This window comes from Gambusia affinis, linkage group LG15 (genome assembly GCF_019740435.1).
Source record: "Gambusia affinis linkage group LG15, SWU_Gaff_1.0, whole genome shotgun sequence".
NCBI classification, from domain to species: domain Eukaryota; kingdom Metazoa; phylum Chordata; class Actinopteri; order Cyprinodontiformes; family Poeciliidae; genus Gambusia; species Gambusia affinis.
Genome location: NC_057882.1, coordinates 20,965,178 through 20,987,479, shown reverse-complemented (window position 1 = coordinate 20,987,479; position 22,302 = coordinate 20,965,178). Strand labels below are relative to the sequence as shown.

The window sequence follows — 22,302 nt, the reverse complement described above, 5'->3', positions numbered from 1 at the left end:
GAAAGAAAGAACAACCATAGAGGTCAAACTCTTACCACTATGCCACCATTGCTCAATAATAAATGTCAGACTTTCTAACATATTTAACAGGTCAAACTTTCTTAAAATGCTGAGTAACAATATTCTAGTGACCAGCTAAATCCTTTTATCAGACTGAATAAATATGAGCCAGTTGTCTGTTATTCCTCACTAGGAATTGCAGTTTTTTATTACGTTACACAGAAAATGTATGTTGTTCAGTGACTAATCATTATTATTTACTATTTTTTCACATATTTAAAGCAAAGAATAGATAATACAGGATATCTTATAATAAAAACATCTTACATCCAAATCTTGATATCAGCATAGTGCCTTCTTTTATTCCACAACCTTTCCTTGTCAACAAGAGAGTCTGGAATTGTTAAAATAAGCTTGAATGAACATTGTCATACAAAACATATGGATATGGAAACTGATTAAAAAGAGCAAACAAAATGTTTAAAAAAAAAAAAAGTCTATGGATTCTAACCACGTTATGATTGATTAGTAAACAAGGATCAGCAAAAACAAGTGAACAGTTTTCCATCAAATACAGCCGTCAGGAAAGTATTAGAAGTGATGGTTGGCTCAAAGTTCAAGAAGCAGCTTTCTGACCCAAAGATTGCAAATTAGAATCCTTATTCCACAGCTGCTTCAGCAGCACCAGCAGAGCATGAGAGAACAGTTTATATGGCTTCTCATACATGTAGTTCCTGCCATGTAACACATATATATATATATATATATATATATATATATATATATATATATATATATATATATATATATATATATATATATATATATATATATATATATATATATATATATATATATATATATATATATATTTAAATATATACATGTTTCACATGTTTCAGTCATAGGTTTAAAATTGGGAAAATATTTCACAGTTTTGCGCCATTTCCAGTCCACGGAGACCAATGTTTCAGGGCCACTTTGATGAAATACTTTTAATGGGGATTAAAAATAAAAGGTGGTTGGTTAAAATTTTTGCCCAACATCCATTATAATTTTTGCAGAATTGTGGTTGATCGTTCTTAAAGCGAAAGACTGCCATCCGGTGGAATATGTGGAACATGCAGGCACTCAAAAACGTCTACCAATTTCCACAAACATTTCTCTGTTATACTTTTAAACGGATATTTTAGGTTTTGTCTTTCTTTATTGTATAGCCTATTTCGTTTTTCCCGTGACACTGCATTTATGAATATGAAACAGATTGATAACTAGTAAATAATGAAACGCTTAATTATTTAATGTAAAACTATCTACAATTTTCTTTGATAAATATGACTGAGCTGTACTCTGATAACAGGACCAACCCATTTGCCAGAGATGGCAGCAGGGAAGCACAATCACGTTGCTCGAGTTGCCCGAATAGTAGGCTAAACAGCGTTACATTTCAGCAAGTTATTAAATAATCTAAATTTATTAAGACTCTAATGGTCCATTTGCATTTGAATAGACTATACCTACTTTTATTCTACACCGAATTAGTTCATAGTTATATCCTTCATCGTTTAGGATTTATATGGCCATGTGTTCCACATGTACAATCTTTATTTTAATGGAACTGATGTCTTTAAAAAAAAGTGCATCACACAAATTTGTTTTTGTTTCTGCAGCAAACAGCTGAATTCGCAGACTCTGTGACGTAGGCAGTCTGTACTTGAACTCTGGCACCTTATTGGACAGAACTCGCACACAAAAAACAAAAGCATCTGATTGCTGAATCCTTGCTCATCGGAGATATATTGCACAGCAAAACATCTTCTCCAGCTCGTCGCGGCGTGGCTAGAGGTCGCTGTTTGTCTTAATTGTTTCCAAAAAGTGTTGATTAAGACTGCTTTGGCGCGGTTTGTTATTTAGAAGAGCGCATTCTCCTTTCCGCTGGGAATCTGCTCGATGTTGGTTATGGTGAGTTCAGCTTGACTAGTTAATGAAAATCAACCAATACTGATATGTTTTTATTGTCATACAAAGAAGTTTTGCACTCCACATTTTACTGCACTCCTGTCTGTTTGTTCTAATTTATCTGTGATTGATTTAATGTTTGATAAATTCTTGTAACCATGGCAATGTGTATCTGTCCCTATAATTTTAGAATGACAAACCGTGTTTAACATGTTTGTCAACATGTTTGTATCTCCTGACAAGAACCCTTTTTTTGTTTTTAAAAATACCTTATCACCAAATTGCACCACATTTAAAAAGTCTGCGAGGATCACTCTTAATCACGTTTTCTGCTTTGATGGTGTGTAAAGTGTAAAGCTAAACTAATGCAACTCACTACCAAAATAAAGCAGGAAGCTGGAGAACTTTTAACATTAACTGTAAAGAGTACAGTATACTGACAATGGCCTTTCAGAGCTTTTCTTGCTTGTGTACCATAGCTGATTATAACTTCTTAGTGTGCTGTTTATCTGCTAATGTCAAAAATATTTTCTGTTATCAGGTTGCATCATATTTTTGATTCTTTAATAAAATAATGTTCTCTTTTTTCCATTTATAAAAGATTTTTTGTACAATACACTCCAGAAATTGAACCGTATTTCTCTTTTTTTTTTTTTTTTGTCATTTTTATTTTTGAGTGATGGATTCCATGCTGTAAATAGAAAGTCAAGATGCCACAGCTTGGAAGACTCCAACCTCTTCAGAAGGATGGGCACTGCATAGGTCCATCAACAACCATGAGCCTAATAATAATATGAATAATTATAAAAAGCATTAGAGAAGACACAAACAGGCTAATTAAATTAATTTTCTGTAAATGTAAAAAGATGTTCTTTATATTTCACAACATTATATTTAGTAAGAGAAAAATAGCAGTTTTAGTAAAGACATTTTTTTTACCCCTTTCTGCCAAAAGTAAAGCACTTTATTTTTACTTTCTTTTAATCTGTTTCAAAGATGAATTTCAGTAAAAACACCCATCGTGGCAGTCCCGCTCACAAGGAAAACATTCCATCTTCAACCAAAGCAGAATCCTTTCAGTACCCGAGGACCATACAGCGCACAGTTCTCGGATCCTTGTCAGAAAATGAGCAGCGTGGACGATCCCTAAGCCAGGTAGGTAACAGCAGCATCTCTCCGCTTTGCAACCAGAGAACTTCCATGTTCCAGACGACTGATTTCCTCCACAGGGAAGCCAGTTTTCCAAGCACAGTTCTGTTTCAGACAGCTCGCAGCTCAACTTTCTTGGCTGCCCATCCAGCTCCAGCTATGATGTGTATGTTGAGGAGGCTTGTGAAGTTGTTCTCGCCGCTTCGGGTCAAGAAGTCATTTCAGATGGTTATGACCTTGATGTTGATGTCAATCCCCTGCAGAATGAACATGTCAGGCTCCTGATGGAGTTTAGTTCAAGTAAGTTTGGCCTGCACATAGGCCTATTAATTGATTAATTAACCAATAAATCAATTAATCACATGATAAATTAAAACTATCGACCTCATTTTAATTATTGGGTTTATTGTTTCTTCCAGTCTTTTTTTTCTTTCTGCTGTTGACACTGATTGAAAAAATGCTCAACTCCAGTGCTCTCCACTGACCTCTCCCTTACTCGTTTCCTTAGTGTAATGTAAGGCTACAAGTCCAGTTAACTAATTTTAATACCAGGCATTAATCAATGCTTTACTAAATATACTTGTAATACATGTGGCTCTAGTGTCAGTCCTGACTGAATGAAAATCATTATAACCTATTTATGTCAAGTTAACGAAGAACAGCTGAAAAGTTACCGGGTAGCAATTTCGCTGCAACTCCTTCCCTTGTAATTTCTATTCTTTGTGCAAAATGTTGAATAAACATTAATGTTGTTTCCACATATTATCTCCAATGTGCGTTGGACTTTGGGTCGCACCATATCAGCTGTTTGGGATCCCCCTCCATAATTTCCTCTCTGAAAGAGCAGAGGGGAATCCACGCTTTCTGATTGGCTGCCTGTCACATTCGACAGGCTGAGTTAATGCTCCCAGTTGGGGAAAACTCCTGATTTAGATCAGAGCGGCCACGACAATCTACCATAACACACAACACACTACAGGATGATCAGTTACGAAATCACAAGCGGCAATCATGTAGTGTGAATTATTGCATCAGGTAGTCGATGTGCCCATTCTCTATTTAAATCTAATGATTACTGAAGGGCAATATAGTATATAATCTTTATGATCTGCACTCTTTTGGTTGAATGCAGTATTGATTTCCACTTTGGCTTTATGTTATTTAGTTTTTATTCAAGTACATTTTTTGTTAATGGAGATGAAGGATCCATTTTATTTTTGTTTTTGGTTGTTTTGTTTATTTTGTTTATCAGTTCCAGTGTTAAGTGTTCTTTTGAAAATAAAGTCTATCTATGTTTGGCAGGAAATCTCATACATTATTATGTCATTTCCATTAAATCGGTGTAAAAAGGTCTTCAAACAATATTATTGTTTATCACAAAAATTTTTGAGACAATTAATCGCTCAGCAAAATTTGTTATCAAGACAGGCCTGCCTGTACAGGAAAAATAAAAATTCTTCAATGCATTGGAAAGTTTTTTAAACCTGTTGAACTTTTCCCACATTTGTTCTCACAGTACAACCAAAAATCGTAACATATTTGATTGTTTATATTGTTATATTGTTTTGATAAATAACAGCGAGAAAAGGTGTATTGCGCTGCTTTAAGTCTTACTTAAAATATCTTGAGTGTTTTGCAAAGGTTGATCTTTAAAAAGCTCATATTAAAAAATGTAGTGGGTGGATGAGCACAGCTGAAAGGGAAACAGCCTAAAGACTACTTGCTGGTCTAACTGCAATGAAATGCATTTCTTAATCAAGGTCTTGATTAAAATGGGATGAATACAAATACACACCACAGAATTCAGATTTTTATTCATCGTATCCTTTCCTCTCAACGCTATAAGTATGCACTACTCTGTCACTTAAAATTTCCAACAAAATACATTGCAGTTTTTGACTGTAATGTGAGAAAATATGACAAACTTGAATGATTTTATAAAGTACTTAAAATGGTATTTTTTCAATAATTATTCTTCACCAGATTCATGCCAGGATGCCTCCATGCTGTCCGAACCAGATGAATCCCTGATATCTGGAGAGACTTTCTGTTTTGATTATGCAGAAGATATTTACAAGAACTTAAGGGAGAGTGAAGTGAGTTTTTTTTTTTTTTTACAAATTATTTCTTTCTTGTTAGTGATCATTTTTGTGCTATTTAGTCATGTTGGTTACTAATTCCAGAAGCAGTTCAGGCCAAAGCCAAGCTACTTGGAGAGACATCCGGAGATCACCAATGGTATGCGGGTCATTCTGGTGGATTGGCTGGTGGAAGTTGTCCAGGAATACAAGCTCGGTTCTGAAACGCTGCACCTTGCTGTAAACTACCTGGACCGTTTTCTGTCCTACACAACATTTATAAAGAGGAGCAAGCTGCAATTGGTGGGAACAGCTGCATTACTGATTGCCGCGTAAGAAAGCCACTCCTGCCCATTCCAGTAACGCCACACATGGCAGTTGTTGGTTGTAATTGTGATGCCATTTGTTTTGTAGAAAATATGAAGAGATCTTTCCTCCTGAACTGAACGAGTTTGTGTACATCACAGACTGCACCTACGCTAAGAAACAGCTGCTGCGGATGGAGAGCATTATGCTAAAGGTGCTGGACTTCAAGATGGCAGCACCCACCACCAATCAGTTCCTTCGCCTATTCATGTTCATCCACTCTGTCTGTTCAACAACAGAGAACCTTGCCATGGTGAGTTCAGTTAATCTCATCTTCTTTTGTAGCAAAATGTGGCAAGAATGGCTTTTCACAGATGTTAAATTAGATATCTGTCGTGACTAGCTCGGTCATTCCCCCACTTAAATATACTTGTAACTGAAACATTCTCAATCATGAAGTTAAATTTTACTTTTGTCTGACCTGAGCACTTTTGTTTACATGTTTGAAATGTCCTCTAAATTAGTTGTAGCACTCTAAAAACTGGACTTCTAGTGGCTTTCTTTGAGCAGACACTTTCTTCTTTCTACTCTTTCATTAACTTCAAGTCCATAATTAACAGTTGTGGATCTTTTCAGCTCCTACAGAATTACTACTGTTAATACTCTCTTTGCCTGGCCTATCAATTTATGTGGACATCCATATGTTGGTAATTTTGCTTCATATTTATAGATGGATTTTAAAAGTATTGGTCCTTTTCCCTCTACTTCAAAGTGATGATGTACTTTGTGTTGATCTTTCACATAAAAGGAAAGAATGAAAAGTTCAAGACATATAAATACCTTTGCAAGACACTGTTTATTTTCATCTTCTCCTTTTCTTGTAGTACATAGCAGAGTTAAGTCTACTAGAAATAGATCCCTTCCTTCAATACACCCCATCCATACTGGCAGCTGGAACCTACTGCTTAGCTACCTACACTATACATAAATCTTACTGGGTGAGTTGGTCCAGATGATGACGTTTTTCTGCATAATAATTACTTGATTCTGGTGGGTTTTTTGTAAAATGATACCAATATTATTATTATTTTTTTAATAGCCTGACTCTTTAATTACCTTTACTGGGTACACGATGGAGGAAATTATGCCCTGTCTGACTTCTCTCCACAAGCTGTATATCAGTGCAGAGACTCGACCACAACAAGCTGTCAGAGACAAATACAAAACATCAAAGTAAGGAGAGGCAGAAAGTCCCAACTGGAATTTATGAAACTAGATTTGCCATCTTAGTTCCTCAGGAATCAAGGACATTTTTAAAAAATATTATTTTAAATGTATATTCTTTGTCTTTGTCTCCTTCATAGGTATTGTCGTGTTTCAGGGATCTCTCCCCCCACTGCTCTGCCTCTCCTGTGACTCCACTACTTCACTTTCCTGATCTTCCCAGCAGAGCACAGTTACAGCTCACTGAAAACAAAGCAGAGCACATTAATTTTCACCATACACATGTGGACTCCTTTACTTTTCTTAATCCAATGTAGTTATATATACACAATTAAAGGAGTTCAGTTAATGTTTGAAACTCCTTGTCGGCGCAGGTGGATGTACTTTCAGTGTAATATAAATTATTTGGTAACACTTTATTTGACGGATTGTGAAATAAACATGACGGTGTCATGTTTATGACACCGTCATAAACATGACATAACACCTGTCATGAACATGAGTTAGTCTTCATAAATATTTATGACTGTTGTCATAAAGTGTCATTCGTTAAATCATGACACTTGTAGTACAAAGTTGGCATTATTCAAAATGTCCTTGTTATGACAACTTGACATTAACCAAGAAATCATAATCTGACAAATTTTGATATAAAAGTATTACTTATTAAACTTTTAAAAATAGGTAGCTTTATGTTATTAAAGCTAAAGTTTAATCAGTAATACTTTTATAACAAATTTATCAGATTATGGTTTATTGGTTAATGTCAAGTTGTCATAACGAAGACATTTTGAATAACATCAACTTTGTATTAAAAGTGTCATGATTTACCAATTGACACTTTACTAAACTTACTCATATTCATGGAGTTATGTCATGTTTATGACGGTGTCATGACAGTCTTATTCACAACCCGTCAAATAAAGTGTTACCAATTATTTTGATTTGAACTGTTATATGCTATGCCTAATGCATGTAAGACTGTTTCTCTTTTCAAAATCTAGCTATCAGGTCATGCATTTTACAGCAGTTTAAACAACTAAGCATTTTGCAGTTTGATTCCTTTTGTTTTCACTTCACTTATAGACATTTTAGAGTGTGTGATAGTGCAATATAAGCTTCAACACCTATCACATTCTAAATTATGATGAGGTGAGCACAGAGATTTCAATCCTTATAATAAGACATGTTTCTTACACCATGTAATTCAATCATCTTGGGAATTAATAGAAGTTTTAGTTCTTCACACAATAACGTCAAAGGTTTCATATGTAGCCATTCAAAACCTACTGAACTGGTTTGATGTATTACCAGCAACATCATCAGGAAACATCTAAATAAAGGTAGTTATGTTGTCTAATTCTGTTTGTCATTGTTTTATAGTCAAATATGTTGTAAAGCGGTTTCATTGTGAATTACACTTTGCCAGCTTGCTTGATGTTCTTCATCTCCCATTGAGCTGTTTACAGAACTGAATGGTATTTCAAGAAATTGTAAAGTTTCTTCGAACATTATTGTTTTTATAAATAAGTCAGTCTGTTTAACTATTTGACTTTTTGTTTGTTTTTCACCATGTTTTGATTACGTGGGGATTTGTTTTCTCAGCCCATAGTGGAACATTTAATCCTTTATTAAAACACTGTTCTTTCACACAAATACTTGTATTATTTTAGTAAAAACAATTGATATCCAACAAAAATACTTGCACTTCAAAATGTGATTATGCAAACATGGTGTATAAAAGTGTACAATAAAAATGATGTTAACCCAATTACGTTTCTCATAAATATTTATTACTCAGCTCAGACATTGGGTGTGTACCATTTGTCACCTGGTGTGTAAATACAGTTGCTGTAATTTCCCCTTCCATTCCTCCCCCCATACCCCTACCCCCTTTAGATATTTTAAGGTTTTTACAAAATAAAAAAAATAAAAAATCATCACCATAAATCCCTTTATGTTAGCAGGGGTGGGCAAATCCAGGCCTCGAGGACCGTTCTCCTGCAAGGTTTAGATGTGTCTCTACTTCAACACACCTGAGTCAAATAATGAGGTCATTAGCAGGACTCTGGAGATCTTGGCTGCATTTAGGAGGTGATTCAGCTGTTGGATTTAAGTGTATTGGACTAGGGAGATATCTAAGAGTTGCAGGACACCGGCCCTCCAGGACCAGGATTGCCCACCTCTGTGTTAGAGTGAAAATTAATTTCTAAGAAATGAGAAGTAAAAATGTATGTTGCATGGTTGGTTTATATTCATAATGTAGGTGGTTCGTAATGTGATACTGCATAATCATATTGACAAGTTATCTCTGAACTTTTCCCACCCCGCCCGTTTAAACTCCTCCCATTCCGCTTGATGCCACTTTCCTTCCAGCTCATTCTACGGCTGACTGCGAAGGAGTGCACCCAGATTTCTCTGTACGTTTGTAAGATTTTTTTTTAAAAGTAAGTTGACGAAAAGTATTTTCTCTCTGTGGATGGTGTTTGTCTGTAGCTGGAGTCGGTGTCCACAGGTGGATTGACAAAATATGTTAATTCTGTGTGAGAACCGAAAAATGTTGAAAAACTGAAGTACGGAGCTGACTTAACTTTTGCTGTAGGTTTCTGTTGGCATGGAGATCTGTCAGTAGACTCGTACCTGCTCCAGTGTTGCTGTTGTTCTGGAAAAACCTGCTTGTTTGGCAGCGCTCAGACCTAACCTTTTAGCTGCCAATAATAAATACCTGACTAGTTTTGTTCACACTCGTTGATGTAATATTGCAGTCAGACAGCTGGAGTTACGTGCTTTTGGATAGTCTTGTCAAAAGGTAAGAAGCTGTAATTCTTAATTTCCTCTGCTTTTATTCTTACAGTAAAACTAAGGACAAAGAAAGCTGTAGTTTAACGACAAATCAATGCAAAAATACAAAATCTTACCACGTATTTTTGTCTGTTTTCTAGTACACTTGAAATAAGATAAACATACAATTTATTTTCAGAAAGAAATAGGAGCTTGATTTAAGTCAATAGCTCCTTAATATTGATTCCACTGGCAGAATATTTAACTTATGGCATGACATTTTCCTGATGTTATCAGTGAAATAATATCAAGGAATTATTTACTAAAACAAGCTCTTCTTTCTTACAGAAAGATATGTAAGATATTTGCATTAGAACAAAACAAAAAATACTTAAGACTTTATGTTTTTGCAGTGTATATTTTCAAATTAGAATAAATCTCATTGGAAAGTTAATTCTATAGCACAGCTGTCCATTCATCTTAATTTAGATTAGTATTACTTAAAGATAATGAAAGCCCAAAATCAACATCTTATTACAAAAAAGGATTCTTAATATAGAAATGCCAGATGCTGAAAGTATGTTTGTAGCCTGTAGGATATGGCCTCAAAACTTAATTGGGGTTCTTTTTATTTGAATTACTGTATCAAGTAATTCACACAAGTTTATTTTGGTCTGATAAGATTACTTTAAACCACTGAGCATAAGTGCTCATGTTTACAGTTTATTTTCTGGTTCAGGAGTGATTAAGATATAATTCAACATGTGTCTGGCTTGTAATCCATGCAGTGGATACATCTACTGTATGTGGTGGTTTTTTTTAGACATTGACTCCAGCTGTAGTTCCTATAATGTGAATCTTCATGCAAACTCTTGAATGAGGTTTGTTTCACAGTCATCTCGAAGCTGCTTGAACACATTTTTCATTCCACTCCACTTTTCATTGTTGTACTTGGATACAGAACTTTGTAAACAGCCACGTTCTTAGCAATGGTCTTTAGTGGCTGGTTTACCCCCTTGAGCAGGGTGTCAATAACCATAGTATCAACCATGAGGCTTTAGGCTTTAGCATAACATTCTGTTTTTAACATTTATTTTTTGTTAGACTTCTGTCATATTTAAAGTATTTAAGAGACTGAATCATTTAAATTACCAGAAGTAAACACTTAAAATATGTCTCTGCATTATATCCATAAAATGTGAGTTTTACTTTTTGGTATTCAATTATATTAAGAACCTCATAGGTCTGTAAGTTCTGTGTTACAACTTAATTGCATCCTAAAATTGCAGGTATTTTTTGTTAAGGGTTACGTATTGTCTTGGTTTCTGTTTCCCCTCTGCCTTCCAGTATGGCTGAGCCTGCTGAACTGCTTGTCATTAAGGATCAGTATGAGCTGGCCCAACAATCCATGAACCATGGATCAGCGGCTCAGGAAGCTGACAACAAATCAGAAGCTCGGCTGTATTACAAGAAGAGTCGTCTGCATCTTCGTCAAGGACTCGAAGTTCCTACTGGAGGGGAAAGGCATCAAGGAGTGGTCTGGGACAAGGCTAGGCAGCTTCAGCAGAAGATGAAGGAAATGTTGGCGACTATTGACACACGCCTTTCTGATCTGGAAAAGTCCACACCAGGGAACACACGCTTACTGTCCAATTTTTCTACTCCTCTTTACCCAGACTTGGTAATTAATGGTCAACCCACCAATAGTTCTGTCCTCCATCTGTACCCCACCATACCAGATACTACCCACAGTACATCACCAGCCTCTATCAGTTCTATTTTCCCTGCTCTCCCAAACACACACACACTCCCTTCAGCTGATCTGGAAACTGTGGCCATGGATAGCTCACCAGACCTGCCTCCAGCATACACTCCAAAGCCAATGGATGGGCACCGCAGCCTGGTTTACGATCCTGCAGGAGGCGGCCTCTGGTCAAGGGAACCACCAGATGGGAAGGAGCTGCTCTCCATCCCCTCTGGGGTACAGCTGTTCTTTGTCGAACCAAACGGTCAGGTCAGCTCTCTTTCCTCTCCAGGCTACCTCCGTATCACCACAACGGATAATCAGCAAAGTGATTGCAATGCTGGAAAACCCTCTGGATTTTTACATGTAAGTAAAAAGAGGCATTCATTAGAGCCTGGATTTGTTTGTAAGAAGGTTTGGGTGTGTGTGTCTTCAAGGTAAATGTGACGTCACACAGAACCACTTCTTCATTTTTAAAAGTTTTCCTGGTATGAGTCATTATAATGTTGCGTTGCTGGAAAACCAACTACAAAGTAGTGTTTGTCTCACAGATGACAAACTGTGAGATGTTTCAAAACATCTTAAGATTTATTTTTGGATTAATTTTAATTTAACCCTTCATAATGTATTGACATTTTAAGTGTTGACGGGACCAACATCTGTGTTATATCTCTTCAATTCTAAGTTTTCATTGTTTTCTTTTTATGAACACCAAATTTTCATCAGAATGTTCGAATGTTATTTTTATTAAATGGTATATCTGTTTTTAAATCTCCTTTCCAATTAATTTCCTTCAATAGAAAATAAATGTCTGTTCTGGCATCTCTACAAAGCATACATTGTGCCTTGCTTTGTATTTCAATGTAACCCATGACTGTGCTTCCCACCAAACCAGGCTGGTCCTGTATTCTGACTCTGCTTTGTTTCCCAGTAAGACAATGGTCCCATTAACAGATGACTCTGCGCTTCTGTTGTGTTGTTGGTCAGGCTCCTGCGTCCTCACAGGGGTCATTCTGACAGATCTGCACACCATTGGCAGTATACAGCAACACGTTTGGATAGTTTGCTTCATGGAAAATGACACATTTTGGGGGTGTTGGAAAAAAAAACAAAAAAAACGCACTTACATAACTTTGGGACTGTCTCAGTGATATTTAAAAACAAAAAAACTTTGATAGCTTGCAGAAGTACACAAAATGTGGGAGATAAAATATGAAAAAGATCTCAAGTAAGATCTGCATTTCTTACTTTAGATTTAGTATAACATATACTTCAAAACTTGATTGACAGACCTAGGTTCTGTTTGAAAACAAAATATATGAACCCATCCATCCATTTTCGGTTCACCCTTGTCCCTTAGTGGGGTCAGGAGGGTTGCTGGTGCCTATCTCCAGCTACGTTCCGGGCGAGAGGTGGGGTTCACCCTGGGCAGGTCGCCAGTCTGTCGCAGGGCAACACAGAGACATACAGGACAAACAACCATTCACACACACACTCACACCTAGGGAAAATTTAGAGAAACCAATTAACTTGACAGTCATGTTTTTGGACTGTGGGAGGAAGCCAGAGAACCCGGAGAGAACCCACGCATACACAGGGAGAACATGCAAACTTCATAAAGAAAGACCCCGGGCCGGGAATCGAACCTAGGACCTTCTTGCTGCAAGGCAACAGCTCTACCAACAGTGCACCTGTGCAGCCTATATGAGCCCTAATAAAGATATAAAAATAGATTTTAAACTTAAAATCATAATATGAATAAACTCTACAATCACTTAATAGGAGTTATTATTGTGTTATAAACTACATGTGAAAAGTGTGTTTAAAGAGGATTAAATTAAATTGATTTTAGAAGAATAAAATGAAATCTCTTCAGATGGCCTGTGTAGAGCTTTGATTGTCCTGTTTTGTTCTGTCCTTGTGGTTTTCAGGTGTGTGACCGTCTGTATCCCCTGTCAGCAGACACCCCGGTGCTGCTGGCTAACTCTGGCATCTACATGTTCCCCGACTACTCGGGAGAGTTGCCCGGCTCCTTTGTGGGTTTAGTGCTGTCCTCTGAACTGCCTGCGGCGGACTGTGAGATGTTTCAGGATGTTCTAACACAACTTGCTGATCTCAGGATCCAGGTAAGTCCTAACTAATTTATGTTGAATAAAAAATAACCTTGAATTAATATGAGTTACCATAATATTTAATTTCCCTTTGGGACCAGTAAAATATTTTGTAAGTATTTTCAGTCTTCTTATTGCAGATTGAGTAGTTCAGCTTCCTAAAATTATGACATTTTAAAGGTGAAGAAAGTTGGTTTTAGATTTATATAAACAATTTGATATAGCCAATGACATGTTGTAGGCCATACATGTATCTTAAAGAAACAATATTGTCTTAAAGCTCACCATTAAGAATGGAACTTTGACTTGTCTAACAGGGAACAGAAGGAGCTGAAGGAGAGGTCATTAACTTGACTGATAAAATTCCCTTGAATCCTCTGCATGAGGAAACAGATCAAATGGTACCAGAGGGGGAAAATGTAAAACTTCTACTTCCTGGATGGAGTGAGAAGATGGCTCAAGGAATTTTGTCTGGTGGGTTTTGCAAAAAGATTCTCAGAATGAAAACTCAAAGAACATCAGCACAGAGTTGCACATCAGTTGATTGCACAGTGGATTACCACATAATCATCCACCAGGGGGTGCTGTTTACCATGACATCAGTCTGATCTATACTTAAAAGTATTTAGGGTTGGAAAAACAAAATGGTTTGCTTGATGTTTTGAAACTACAATAAATAAAATGATGTCTTTATCTTTATAGGAGCTACAAAACTGAGTCAGTCATTTGCAAAAGGAGCAGAGGCCACTGGGAATGTCATTCAAAAAGGAGCAGCCAAGATCCGGGACCGCATCACACCAGAGGAGACCCCATCTGAGGTCAGTCCACAGGTCACCAAAGGTCTGAATGCTACCAAACAAGCCACTGGGAGCGCTGTTCGAGTCAGTAAATTCCTAGGTAAGAGCAACCAGATTGATATTACTGATAATGTAAAATCTATTATTCTGTCCTGATCTGTGAGTATCAGTATGTTTCTACCTAAATCTATTTCTTTGGTATAACTTTGTGCATTTACAGTGAATGGCATAAGTACAATTGCAGAACATGTGGCAGAAAAGGTGGCACCTCATGTGAAGAAGCACGGTGCTAAGCTGGTCCCAGAGTCTCTGAAGAAAAGTCAGGATGGCCAAGCTTCTAACTTCGATGGAGCCAAGTTTGTAGCAACCAGCAGCATACAAGGTATTTACTAAGTTTTAGAAGATGAGCTTAAGGATACACAAACACATTCAATAAATTAGAATATCTCTGAAAAGCCCATTTATTCCAGGAAATTTATCACTAACTGAAACACATTATGAATTACACACAAATGGAAGTTTGAAAGTATTTATTTCTGTGAATTGAATTTAATCCAACAAATGGGCCTCATCTGAACGCATATTCTAATTTAATGAATATTAGTGTACAGTGGGTGATAAATTTGGACCCATTGGATGGTTTGATATGGCTGCTGTACATTTTTAAAATTTCCTTTCAAATTAGGTTTAAGCACAGTTTGGGAAAGTCTAGAGACTGGAGCAAAACATGTCTGCAAAAGTGTTGCAACTGAAACTGTCACAACAGTAAAGTACAAGTGAGTTAACCTCTTGACTTGACACCTCTTGAAAGTGTTGCTATGTCTTTATATCTTCCTTTTTTATATTTGATTGCTTATTTAAACTGGGGATGTCTTAGTCAAGATACGTTTGTTATCCCTGACTTATCTGTCTGTGTCATAAATAGAAAACTGACAACACGATTCTCAGATTCTACATACAATCAATGCCTTGTACATTTGTAAAAAACTAGCATTAAAGTATAGAAAACATTACCACCTCATTCACCAGCCACATTTCAGGCACTTCACTGACAGCGTGTCAAATATTGTGTTTTTACATTACTTCTCTACCATTCTCCTTTTTCTCTTGGTTTTTTTGTGGACTGACCCTTTTTCACTGTTGTTTCTTTTCAGATTTAGGGGGTTAGAGAATCTTTTAAACATGTCTGGGAAGATGTGACTTCACTGGGAAGTAAAGGTCAAATTAACAACTGATCTAGTCTTCTTGTGCTTCTACTAACCCAACCTAGATTAGAAAATAACCTTGCACAACCTGATGTAGCTATTTCTTTTTCAAACTAATTTGTATGCTTTAAGTATGCTTTTCAGAGGTCTTTTTTGCATTAGGCTTGCATTTTATTTTCATTGTACTGGATATACAATATCCAGTACAGTGAATATTGTACTGGATATTCAGTATAGATGCAAGCTGATGTGTCTATTTTTATCCTTCAACTCAAATAATTAAGAATAGGTACAGATCCTATGTATTATAATCATTATGCCTAAAAAACAGGGATCTACACTTGTTAAAACATTGCATACATGAACTGGACATAAAGATTTTTGAAGCTGCATACTTTGAACGGATAAACCAAGCCTCTCTTCTAGACTGATTGTTGGTGTGTCTGTGTTGCTGTAAGCTACATGCCAGATTAAGCGATGTCATTGCATATAACACCTTTTAACGTACAAAAATATGCTAGAGTTTGTGTGTTTTTCCTTAAACCAATGTTTTAGTGCTCCTGCAGCTCTATTGTCATTTATTTTCTTCTACCACACTCTTTTTCTCTAACACCTCCAAATTATTTATGATGAAGGTACGGCAATGATGCAGGCCAAGCCACAGATACAGCTCTCCGCACAGTGGGCAACATTGGTTTGACTGCACATAATATTGACAATCTGGGCCTCAAAGCCTTACTGAAGACTACTGGGAAGAAGACGACCAAGGCCATGGTTAAAGAATCTGACGATGAGGTAAAGGAAACTGAAGAGAACAAGATGCAAAAAGACAAACATCTCAAACAAGCAGAGAAGGGGGTGGAGATGAAAGACGAGGCAACAGCTAAGAAAAGGATGTGAATAAGGAAAGAAGAAAGAATAAAGTTCTACTCGACATAATGCTTTGTTGTCATACAATATAAATTAATGGTGTATTTAAATGAATATATTGAAGTATTAAATACAATAAACTCCATTTTAAGTGTTGTTTGAATTGGACTATGAATTTATTTGAAGGCTGAGTGGGTAGAGTATATCATGGGCTTTATGTCAGCTTCCTCCGGTCACATGTCGATGTACCCATAGGCAACACACTTCACCTCAAGCTGCCTACTAATCTTTGTATTTGTGTAGGAATGTTTGTGAATCTATAGTGGTTTGAGTGGTCACGATTTTTAAAAGTGATATCGAAATTTGGCTCATTTTCTGTTTTGTCAGACAAACATTTTCTCTAAACTACTTTGGTTGATTCAGTGGTACATTACATTTTATTTTTAATCTACAGAGCTGTTATTAAACATACTTGCCAGATTTATTCTGTTTTTGTCATAATTAAATGTTTGAGATCAAATCAGTTCTTTAAGTAAAAAAACAACCCAAGTTGAAGTAACATTGATAGAACTTATCTGACCAAAAGTAATAGAGCTTAAAGTAAAAAGAAATACATGTCCTAATTTACATAAATTCATGAGAATATGGAAAACAAAGTCGGTGACTTTCATCAGTTTTGAAGGGTTAAAAAGCTATTTCTAAAGTTTCATGTTACAGAGGGGAACCAATTATTTCAGACAGCTGAACTATTTGGTTCCCCCCATGTAACTTTGACAAATAAAGAGGAAATGTTTCAGGATTTGTTGTTCATGAGGAGAGGAATATACACAGTCAAGGGGTTTTTGAAAGAATGATTAATTCCCATGTTACAAAGGGGGGACAAATTGTTTCACACAACTGAAATAGTTGATTCCCCCTAATTACTTTGGTAAATAAAGATCAAATGTCCAGAAGCGCCTTGAAAATGGCTGGATAGATGTATAACATCGGCCTCTCTGCCTGCAGTACGCGCTCCCGACACAGGGGGAACAAATGTTCACAAGGAAACAGCATTTTGCACAAAACAGGAAATGTCGGTTTCCATGGATACCTTGAGCTACAAACTTGCCTGCAGTAAATTTTCGGAAAAATGGCTAAAGGGAACGACTACCGTAAGTACGACTTGGCACGGCTGCAAGTAGAAATCGAAGAAGAAAGAGAGCTAAAGTGAGTATCCCTCTCCTTGAGAAAATAAAGCTTTTCAGACGGGAAAGGTTGAGTCTTCAAACTAACTTTGGTTGCAGAGAGATGCTCATAGGATCTGTGTGCGACCTGCGATGTACTGTGGCAGAACTGCAAGAAAGATTACGTAGTGTTGATGGGGAAGGTAAAAACTTTGTCTCATTAAATTATTTGCGCATTGAGTAAAATTTCAAGCATGTATTTCCTGTAATTTTGATGATATTGTGAAAAGTAAAATATTTTAAACTCATGCATGTCGCACCCTAAACAGATAATTAACTCCAAACACCTGCAAAGGTTTCCTGAGCAGTATGCTGCATAGACATGGACACCTGGTCGTCATTGGCATCCACTACAAGGGGGACAATTGCAGTATACAAGCATTTTCATAGAAAGTTGAGCAGAAGGAAAATGTGTGTTATCCCGGTAACAGAGATAACAGCAGCCTTGAGAGGAGTATTAAGCAAAATCCATTAAACAATTTGGGGGAGCTTCACAAAGAGTGGACTGAGGCAAGAGTTAATGAAGATTTACACCTGATGTCAAAATCCTTGTGTCAAACTACTCCCATCTGGTTCAAAGTCCTCTTTGTAGATGAATGTAAAGTTTGCATTTAATTTGAAAATTGATGCCCCAGAGTCTTGTTGAAGAGTGGAGAGACAATTTCCACAGTTGGTGATGATTTGGTGCATGATGGTATCAGGTTGTGTTGATCTACTGGCTGATCACTTCCATGGTACTATGGATTGATGCAATATATCAACTATTGAGTACATAGAAATGAACATGCATTCATAAACTTGACATTTCAGTTCAAATTTGTCCTCTTTTTAATTAACCTAGACTCAATGGCGGGTCTTCATTATCTATAAGCAGTGATAATCAAAATCAAAACATGTGAAGGCTTGAAATATTTCTCTACATAATGAATCTACTTTTTTAAAGGAGAACAAACTTATTGAACTTTTAATATGAATATTACAATTTTTTCAGATGTTACGATGTGGAAATGTAAGCTGTCTCTCGTGACTTGTCTGTTTTTGTTGGTTATCAGGTAATGAGTGGAAGACGAGGTTTGAGACACAAGTAGAACTAAATGGACAGCTGGAGAGACAGATTTCACACATTCAGCAGAGGCTGGAGAGCATCAAAGGAAACCCCGTTGGTGAGGCTTCAATTTCTTTTAATATTACGACCCTACCGGTATTTCACCGCTTGTTTTGAAACTATTTCTCAAAATAGAAACCTTCGTTGCATTACTTTTAAGGGAATTAACGATTAGAACAGACTGGGCTCAAGAAGTAAAATATTTCAACTGGATAATGCAGTTACACATATGCAACAATCTTCTTTAGCAATGACTATCGGCCACCCTCCTTTTAGAGGGATTCACTTTCTTAAATGAGTGACAAAAATACTGAGATGTAACTGCATACCCTATATTAGGTAAACCCGTGTGTGTGTGTGTGCGTGTGTGTGTGTGTGTGTAAAAGGTTAATTTTTGCTATTATTTGTTATGTGATCAAAACAACAAACTCACACTTGCCCTTTTTTTCCCAGATCGATTGGCTTTTATCCGATTATACGAAGACATGGGACTTGTGAGTTGACTTTTGTTTAGTCTATTGGCCTTAAATTTTTACATAGATTTTTTTATTATATTCTAAAACCTATGATCATTCTGTCCACAGAGAGCATGCAAAGAACCACACACACCAGTAGAGAGCGCTAGAGACAGAGAATGAGTTTATATAAAACAGCAAGTGTTGTGATGTCAGCTGCTCTCCTTCCACTAGTTGACACAGGCTGCAAAAACCAGAGTTTAATCACAGCTCTGTAATCACAGGATTAACAACCATGGGAGAGTAATACAGTCTAATTACAATGCTTTAACACACACACATACACACCAATTCATGTGACACTGAAAGGTTGCACAATAAAGCTTAACCACCCTGGTGCCTGTGAGCCTAAAGGCAGAACTAACAGATGCTCTTTAGTGTGTCCAAGAAGTGACTGCAAACAGTAGACATTAGTATAAACTGAACGACTGAGATGAATTTGGATTATCATTATAAATTGTGACTGAATAATTTATGAGTCTCATCCATTTTTGTACTATTGTTGTCAACATGAACTATATGCACATTGTTTGATCGTCCTGTAGTCCACCGGGTAATTAGTTGTCACCAGAATGACATAAGAGTAATTTCAACTCTTCAACACAGGAAATGCTTAAAGAACACCTAATGGTCCTGACTGAGGAGAAAACTGACCTCCATAATCAGCTGAAGAACTGCCATCTTCAAATGGAACAGGAGGGAAAGGTCTGGGCCCCATTGTTCCTGTAGACAACAAGCAGTGGGAGGGATTTTAAAAGGTTTATAGGCATCAGAGTGTCTGTTGGTTTACGTTTATCATTGTGTGTTAGAAAAGAAGTGTAGGGTTTTAATTGCCCACAAAGTAGTGATTTCAGATACAAAAAAATCCTAATTAGTAACAAATTTAGTTCTTTGTTTATTGTTATACTAAAGTATCAGGGAGGTATCAGTTAAATACAGGCTTAGAACTCAGCATTTGTGACCAGTAATCCTTCATCTATTGCCCAATACCACTGACACATATTAAGGTTTGTACCCATGAAGTGACAGCATGGTTTTCTATTTCTTTCACTTCTCAGGCTTTCCATAAAACCAATGATGAAAGGCGGGCATATCTTACAGAAATAGCTATGGTGAGCATTTAAAAATAACATTTCCCTCCTCGGCTGTTTCTGCAAGGAAGGTCAGAAGTTTGCATACAGTCACCATGTTTTATGTATTTACTGCCTGCAGTTGTCTTCTGTCCGTGAGCCGCAGAGACGACAGTACTCCAATCAGCGACAGGGGGCACCAGAGAGCAAACAGATCAGGTTTGTAACGTCCCACACCTGATTGACAAAATTTTAATGTTTACTTGTTGACAGTTTTAAATTCAGGTAATTTTGTGACAGTAGATTATTTAACGGGGAGATATTATGTATTTTCCACATATCTAGTACTATTTCATAACAAAATCAAATAAGTTTGTATCAGTTGTACCATCTGTGGGCACCCTGTAGGGGATTGAAGGATTTCTAAGACATGCGTGAAAGTATCAAAGCAACTTTCCAGGTATGTTTTTGATGAGGGAATAATATTATAACAATAATAAAAAAAAGTTTATTTTACATAATACCCACCACCTTTAATACAAATGAATACGCATTAAAAACAGTATCTTCTCTAAATTCAGTGTTAACTGATTTCAGTCAGTCTTTACATTTTTTTGTAGTTTTACTTTAAAATAATTGTAATTTACTTCAGAGTCGAAATGTAGGATCATGATTTGGATGAATAAATAACAAAGAGAGTAACAATTTTTTTTTTATTATTTCCTGCAATTTTGCTTTTTAGGGATAATTTATCCCGACAGGTGTTCAGCCACATGACGTTACTCTTTTATTCTTGTTTTGGACACACAGAGAAAAAGATGTCTGTAGGAAAGCACCAGCTGGTTCGAACAAAGGAACGGAGGAGGGATTAACAGAATGTTTGAATGAAGGCGGAGGAGGAGGTGGTGACTCAACAACAGAGAGAGGAATGAAGAAGAAATCCCAAAGGGAAAGCAGGTTACCTACCCTGAAGCATCGGGGAAAACATAATCCTTAACCAAAATCTGTTCCCATGTATATTTGCAGGTTTCTTTTATTGGGGGCAATTATCCTTGTACATTTCTGTCAGCTTTTTGTTTAGACTTTTATTTATTTTCTCGAAGTCCGTAATATAATGATTTAAATACTTATATAGTGGTATGAACCATCAGAAATCCAACTTTTCTTACACACACAGGCAGATATTTCACTCTTTTACCAAGACATTTACAAAAGTCTTTCATTGTGACTTAAGAATGAGCTTAAGCCAGTTGACGAGTTAGCTGGTGTTTTGGAACTATCTGTTCCTGGAAACTTCAATGACAGAGTTTTGCAACGTGGGACATTCACGTCAAGGACTACGACTGTCTCTACTTTGGGTCACCTGCTCTGTCATGAAGAGCCCAAAACTTAACGTTTACTTTAATTTATTCTAATTCATGCACCTGTGTTATAGATGAAACCCTGTTCAATAAACATGATTAGTGTTTGTTCTGTTACCAGCTCAGTTCTAAATCCAGAAAGCAGGATGTTTGTAGTGAGATTTCAAGATAGAAAAAACTACGATGAAAACCATCTTCTATTCAAGACAATAAAAGAGCTGATTCAACCAGAACAAAAACAAGTTTGTTGGGAGAAAATAAACAACCTTTTCTGATGTAAAGTTAGGCTCTACCTATTAGTTCAATCTATGGTGATTCTGGTGCTGGAAGTTAATGAAATTAAGGATTCTTCCTTTTAATTTTCCTTTCTTTTTCTATTAACATTTTCCTTCAGTTAAGTGAGACAGCATAAATCTAAATTACATCTGGAAACCCTGCTTTTGAATTTTATAGACCTTTGATACAGTTAGAGCTCTATTCAGCTAATAATACTTTGACCCTTCATTCTCAAGTCCCTTTGAAATGTTTAAGTAGTTCCATGTTTTTGTTGCTTTTACTTAATTCATTAAAAATATTCTAATATTTCAAATTACATATTTTGTTTTTATTATTGTTTCCAAACTGACAATTGTTGTCAGTTTTTATAAAATTGTCAATATTCAAATTCTTAGAATAAACACATTTTAGACAAATTTATTTCATTCCTCTTTAAAGTATTTCATAAGATGACAATTTACTTTGTCAGTGATTATTGGTATATTAACCACTTTGAACTGCCTTGTTGCTGAAATGTACTAGGCAAAT

At 36.3% G+C, this 22,302-nt stretch overlaps 3 protein-coding genes across 9 annotated transcripts; all 3 read left to right on the top strand.

Annotated features, from left to right (window-relative positions):
- The first annotated feature begins 1,729 nt into the window (after positions 1-1,729).
- On the top strand, positions 1,730-7,184 carry ccna1 (cyclin A1). Its single transcript, XM_044140045.1, has 9 exons — positions 1,730-1,962; positions 2,956-3,114; positions 3,189-3,408; positions 5,092-5,204; positions 5,292-5,518; positions 5,601-5,805; positions 6,377-6,490; positions 6,592-6,725; positions 6,857-7,184. Exons 1-9 carry the CDS (start codon positions 1,951-1,953, stop codon positions 6,906-6,908), a joined length of 1,236 nt encoding a protein of 411 aa, XP_043995980.1. The 5' UTR covers positions 1,730-1,950; the 3' UTR covers positions 6,909-7,184.
- A 1,858-nt stretch (positions 7,185-9,042) lies between these two features.
- sparta (spartin a) lies at positions 9,043-16,387 on the top strand. 4 transcript variants are annotated; one of them, XM_044140043.1, is made up of 8 exons: positions 9,043-9,136; positions 10,845-11,607; positions 13,173-13,367; positions 13,670-13,826; positions 14,055-14,249; positions 14,370-14,531; positions 14,835-14,925; positions 15,304-16,387. In XM_044140043.1, exons 1-8 carry the CDS (start codon positions 9,075-9,077, stop codon positions 15,347-15,349), a joined length of 1,671 nt encoding a protein of 556 aa, XP_043995978.1. In that variant the 5' UTR covers positions 9,043-9,074; the 3' UTR covers positions 15,350-16,387. The 4 variants fall into 4 exon arrangements, with proteins under 4 accessions (XP_043995978.1, XP_043995979.1, XP_043995975.1 ...); XM_044140040.1 differs by having other exon boundaries at positions 9,044-9,136; positions 15,990-16,387; XM_044140041.1 differs by having other exon boundaries at positions 9,078-9,163; positions 15,990-16,387.
- Positions 16,388-17,278: 891 nt separating this feature from the next.
- Positions 17,279-22,090, top strand: ccdc169 (coiled-coil domain containing 169). Of its 4 annotated transcripts, XM_044140039.1 has the most exons (9): positions 17,279-17,430; positions 17,508-17,590; positions 18,500-18,610; positions 19,006-19,046; positions 19,674-19,772; positions 20,126-20,179; positions 20,280-20,356; positions 20,546-20,597; positions 20,948-21,037. In XM_044140039.1, exons 1-8 carry the CDS (start codon positions 17,354-17,356, stop codon positions 20,562-20,564), a joined length of 561 nt encoding a protein of 186 aa, XP_043995974.1. In that variant the 5' UTR covers positions 17,279-17,353; the 3' UTR covers positions 20,565-20,597; positions 20,948-21,037. The 4 variants fall into 4 exon arrangements, with proteins under 4 accessions (XP_043995974.1, XP_043995971.1, XP_043995972.1 ...); XM_044140036.1 differs by lacking the exon at positions 20,546-20,597 and having other exon boundaries at positions 20,948-22,090; XM_044140037.1 differs by lacking the exons at positions 19,674-19,772; positions 20,546-20,597 and having other exon boundaries at positions 20,948-22,090.
- The last annotated feature ends 212 nt before the right edge of the window (positions 22,091-22,302 follow it).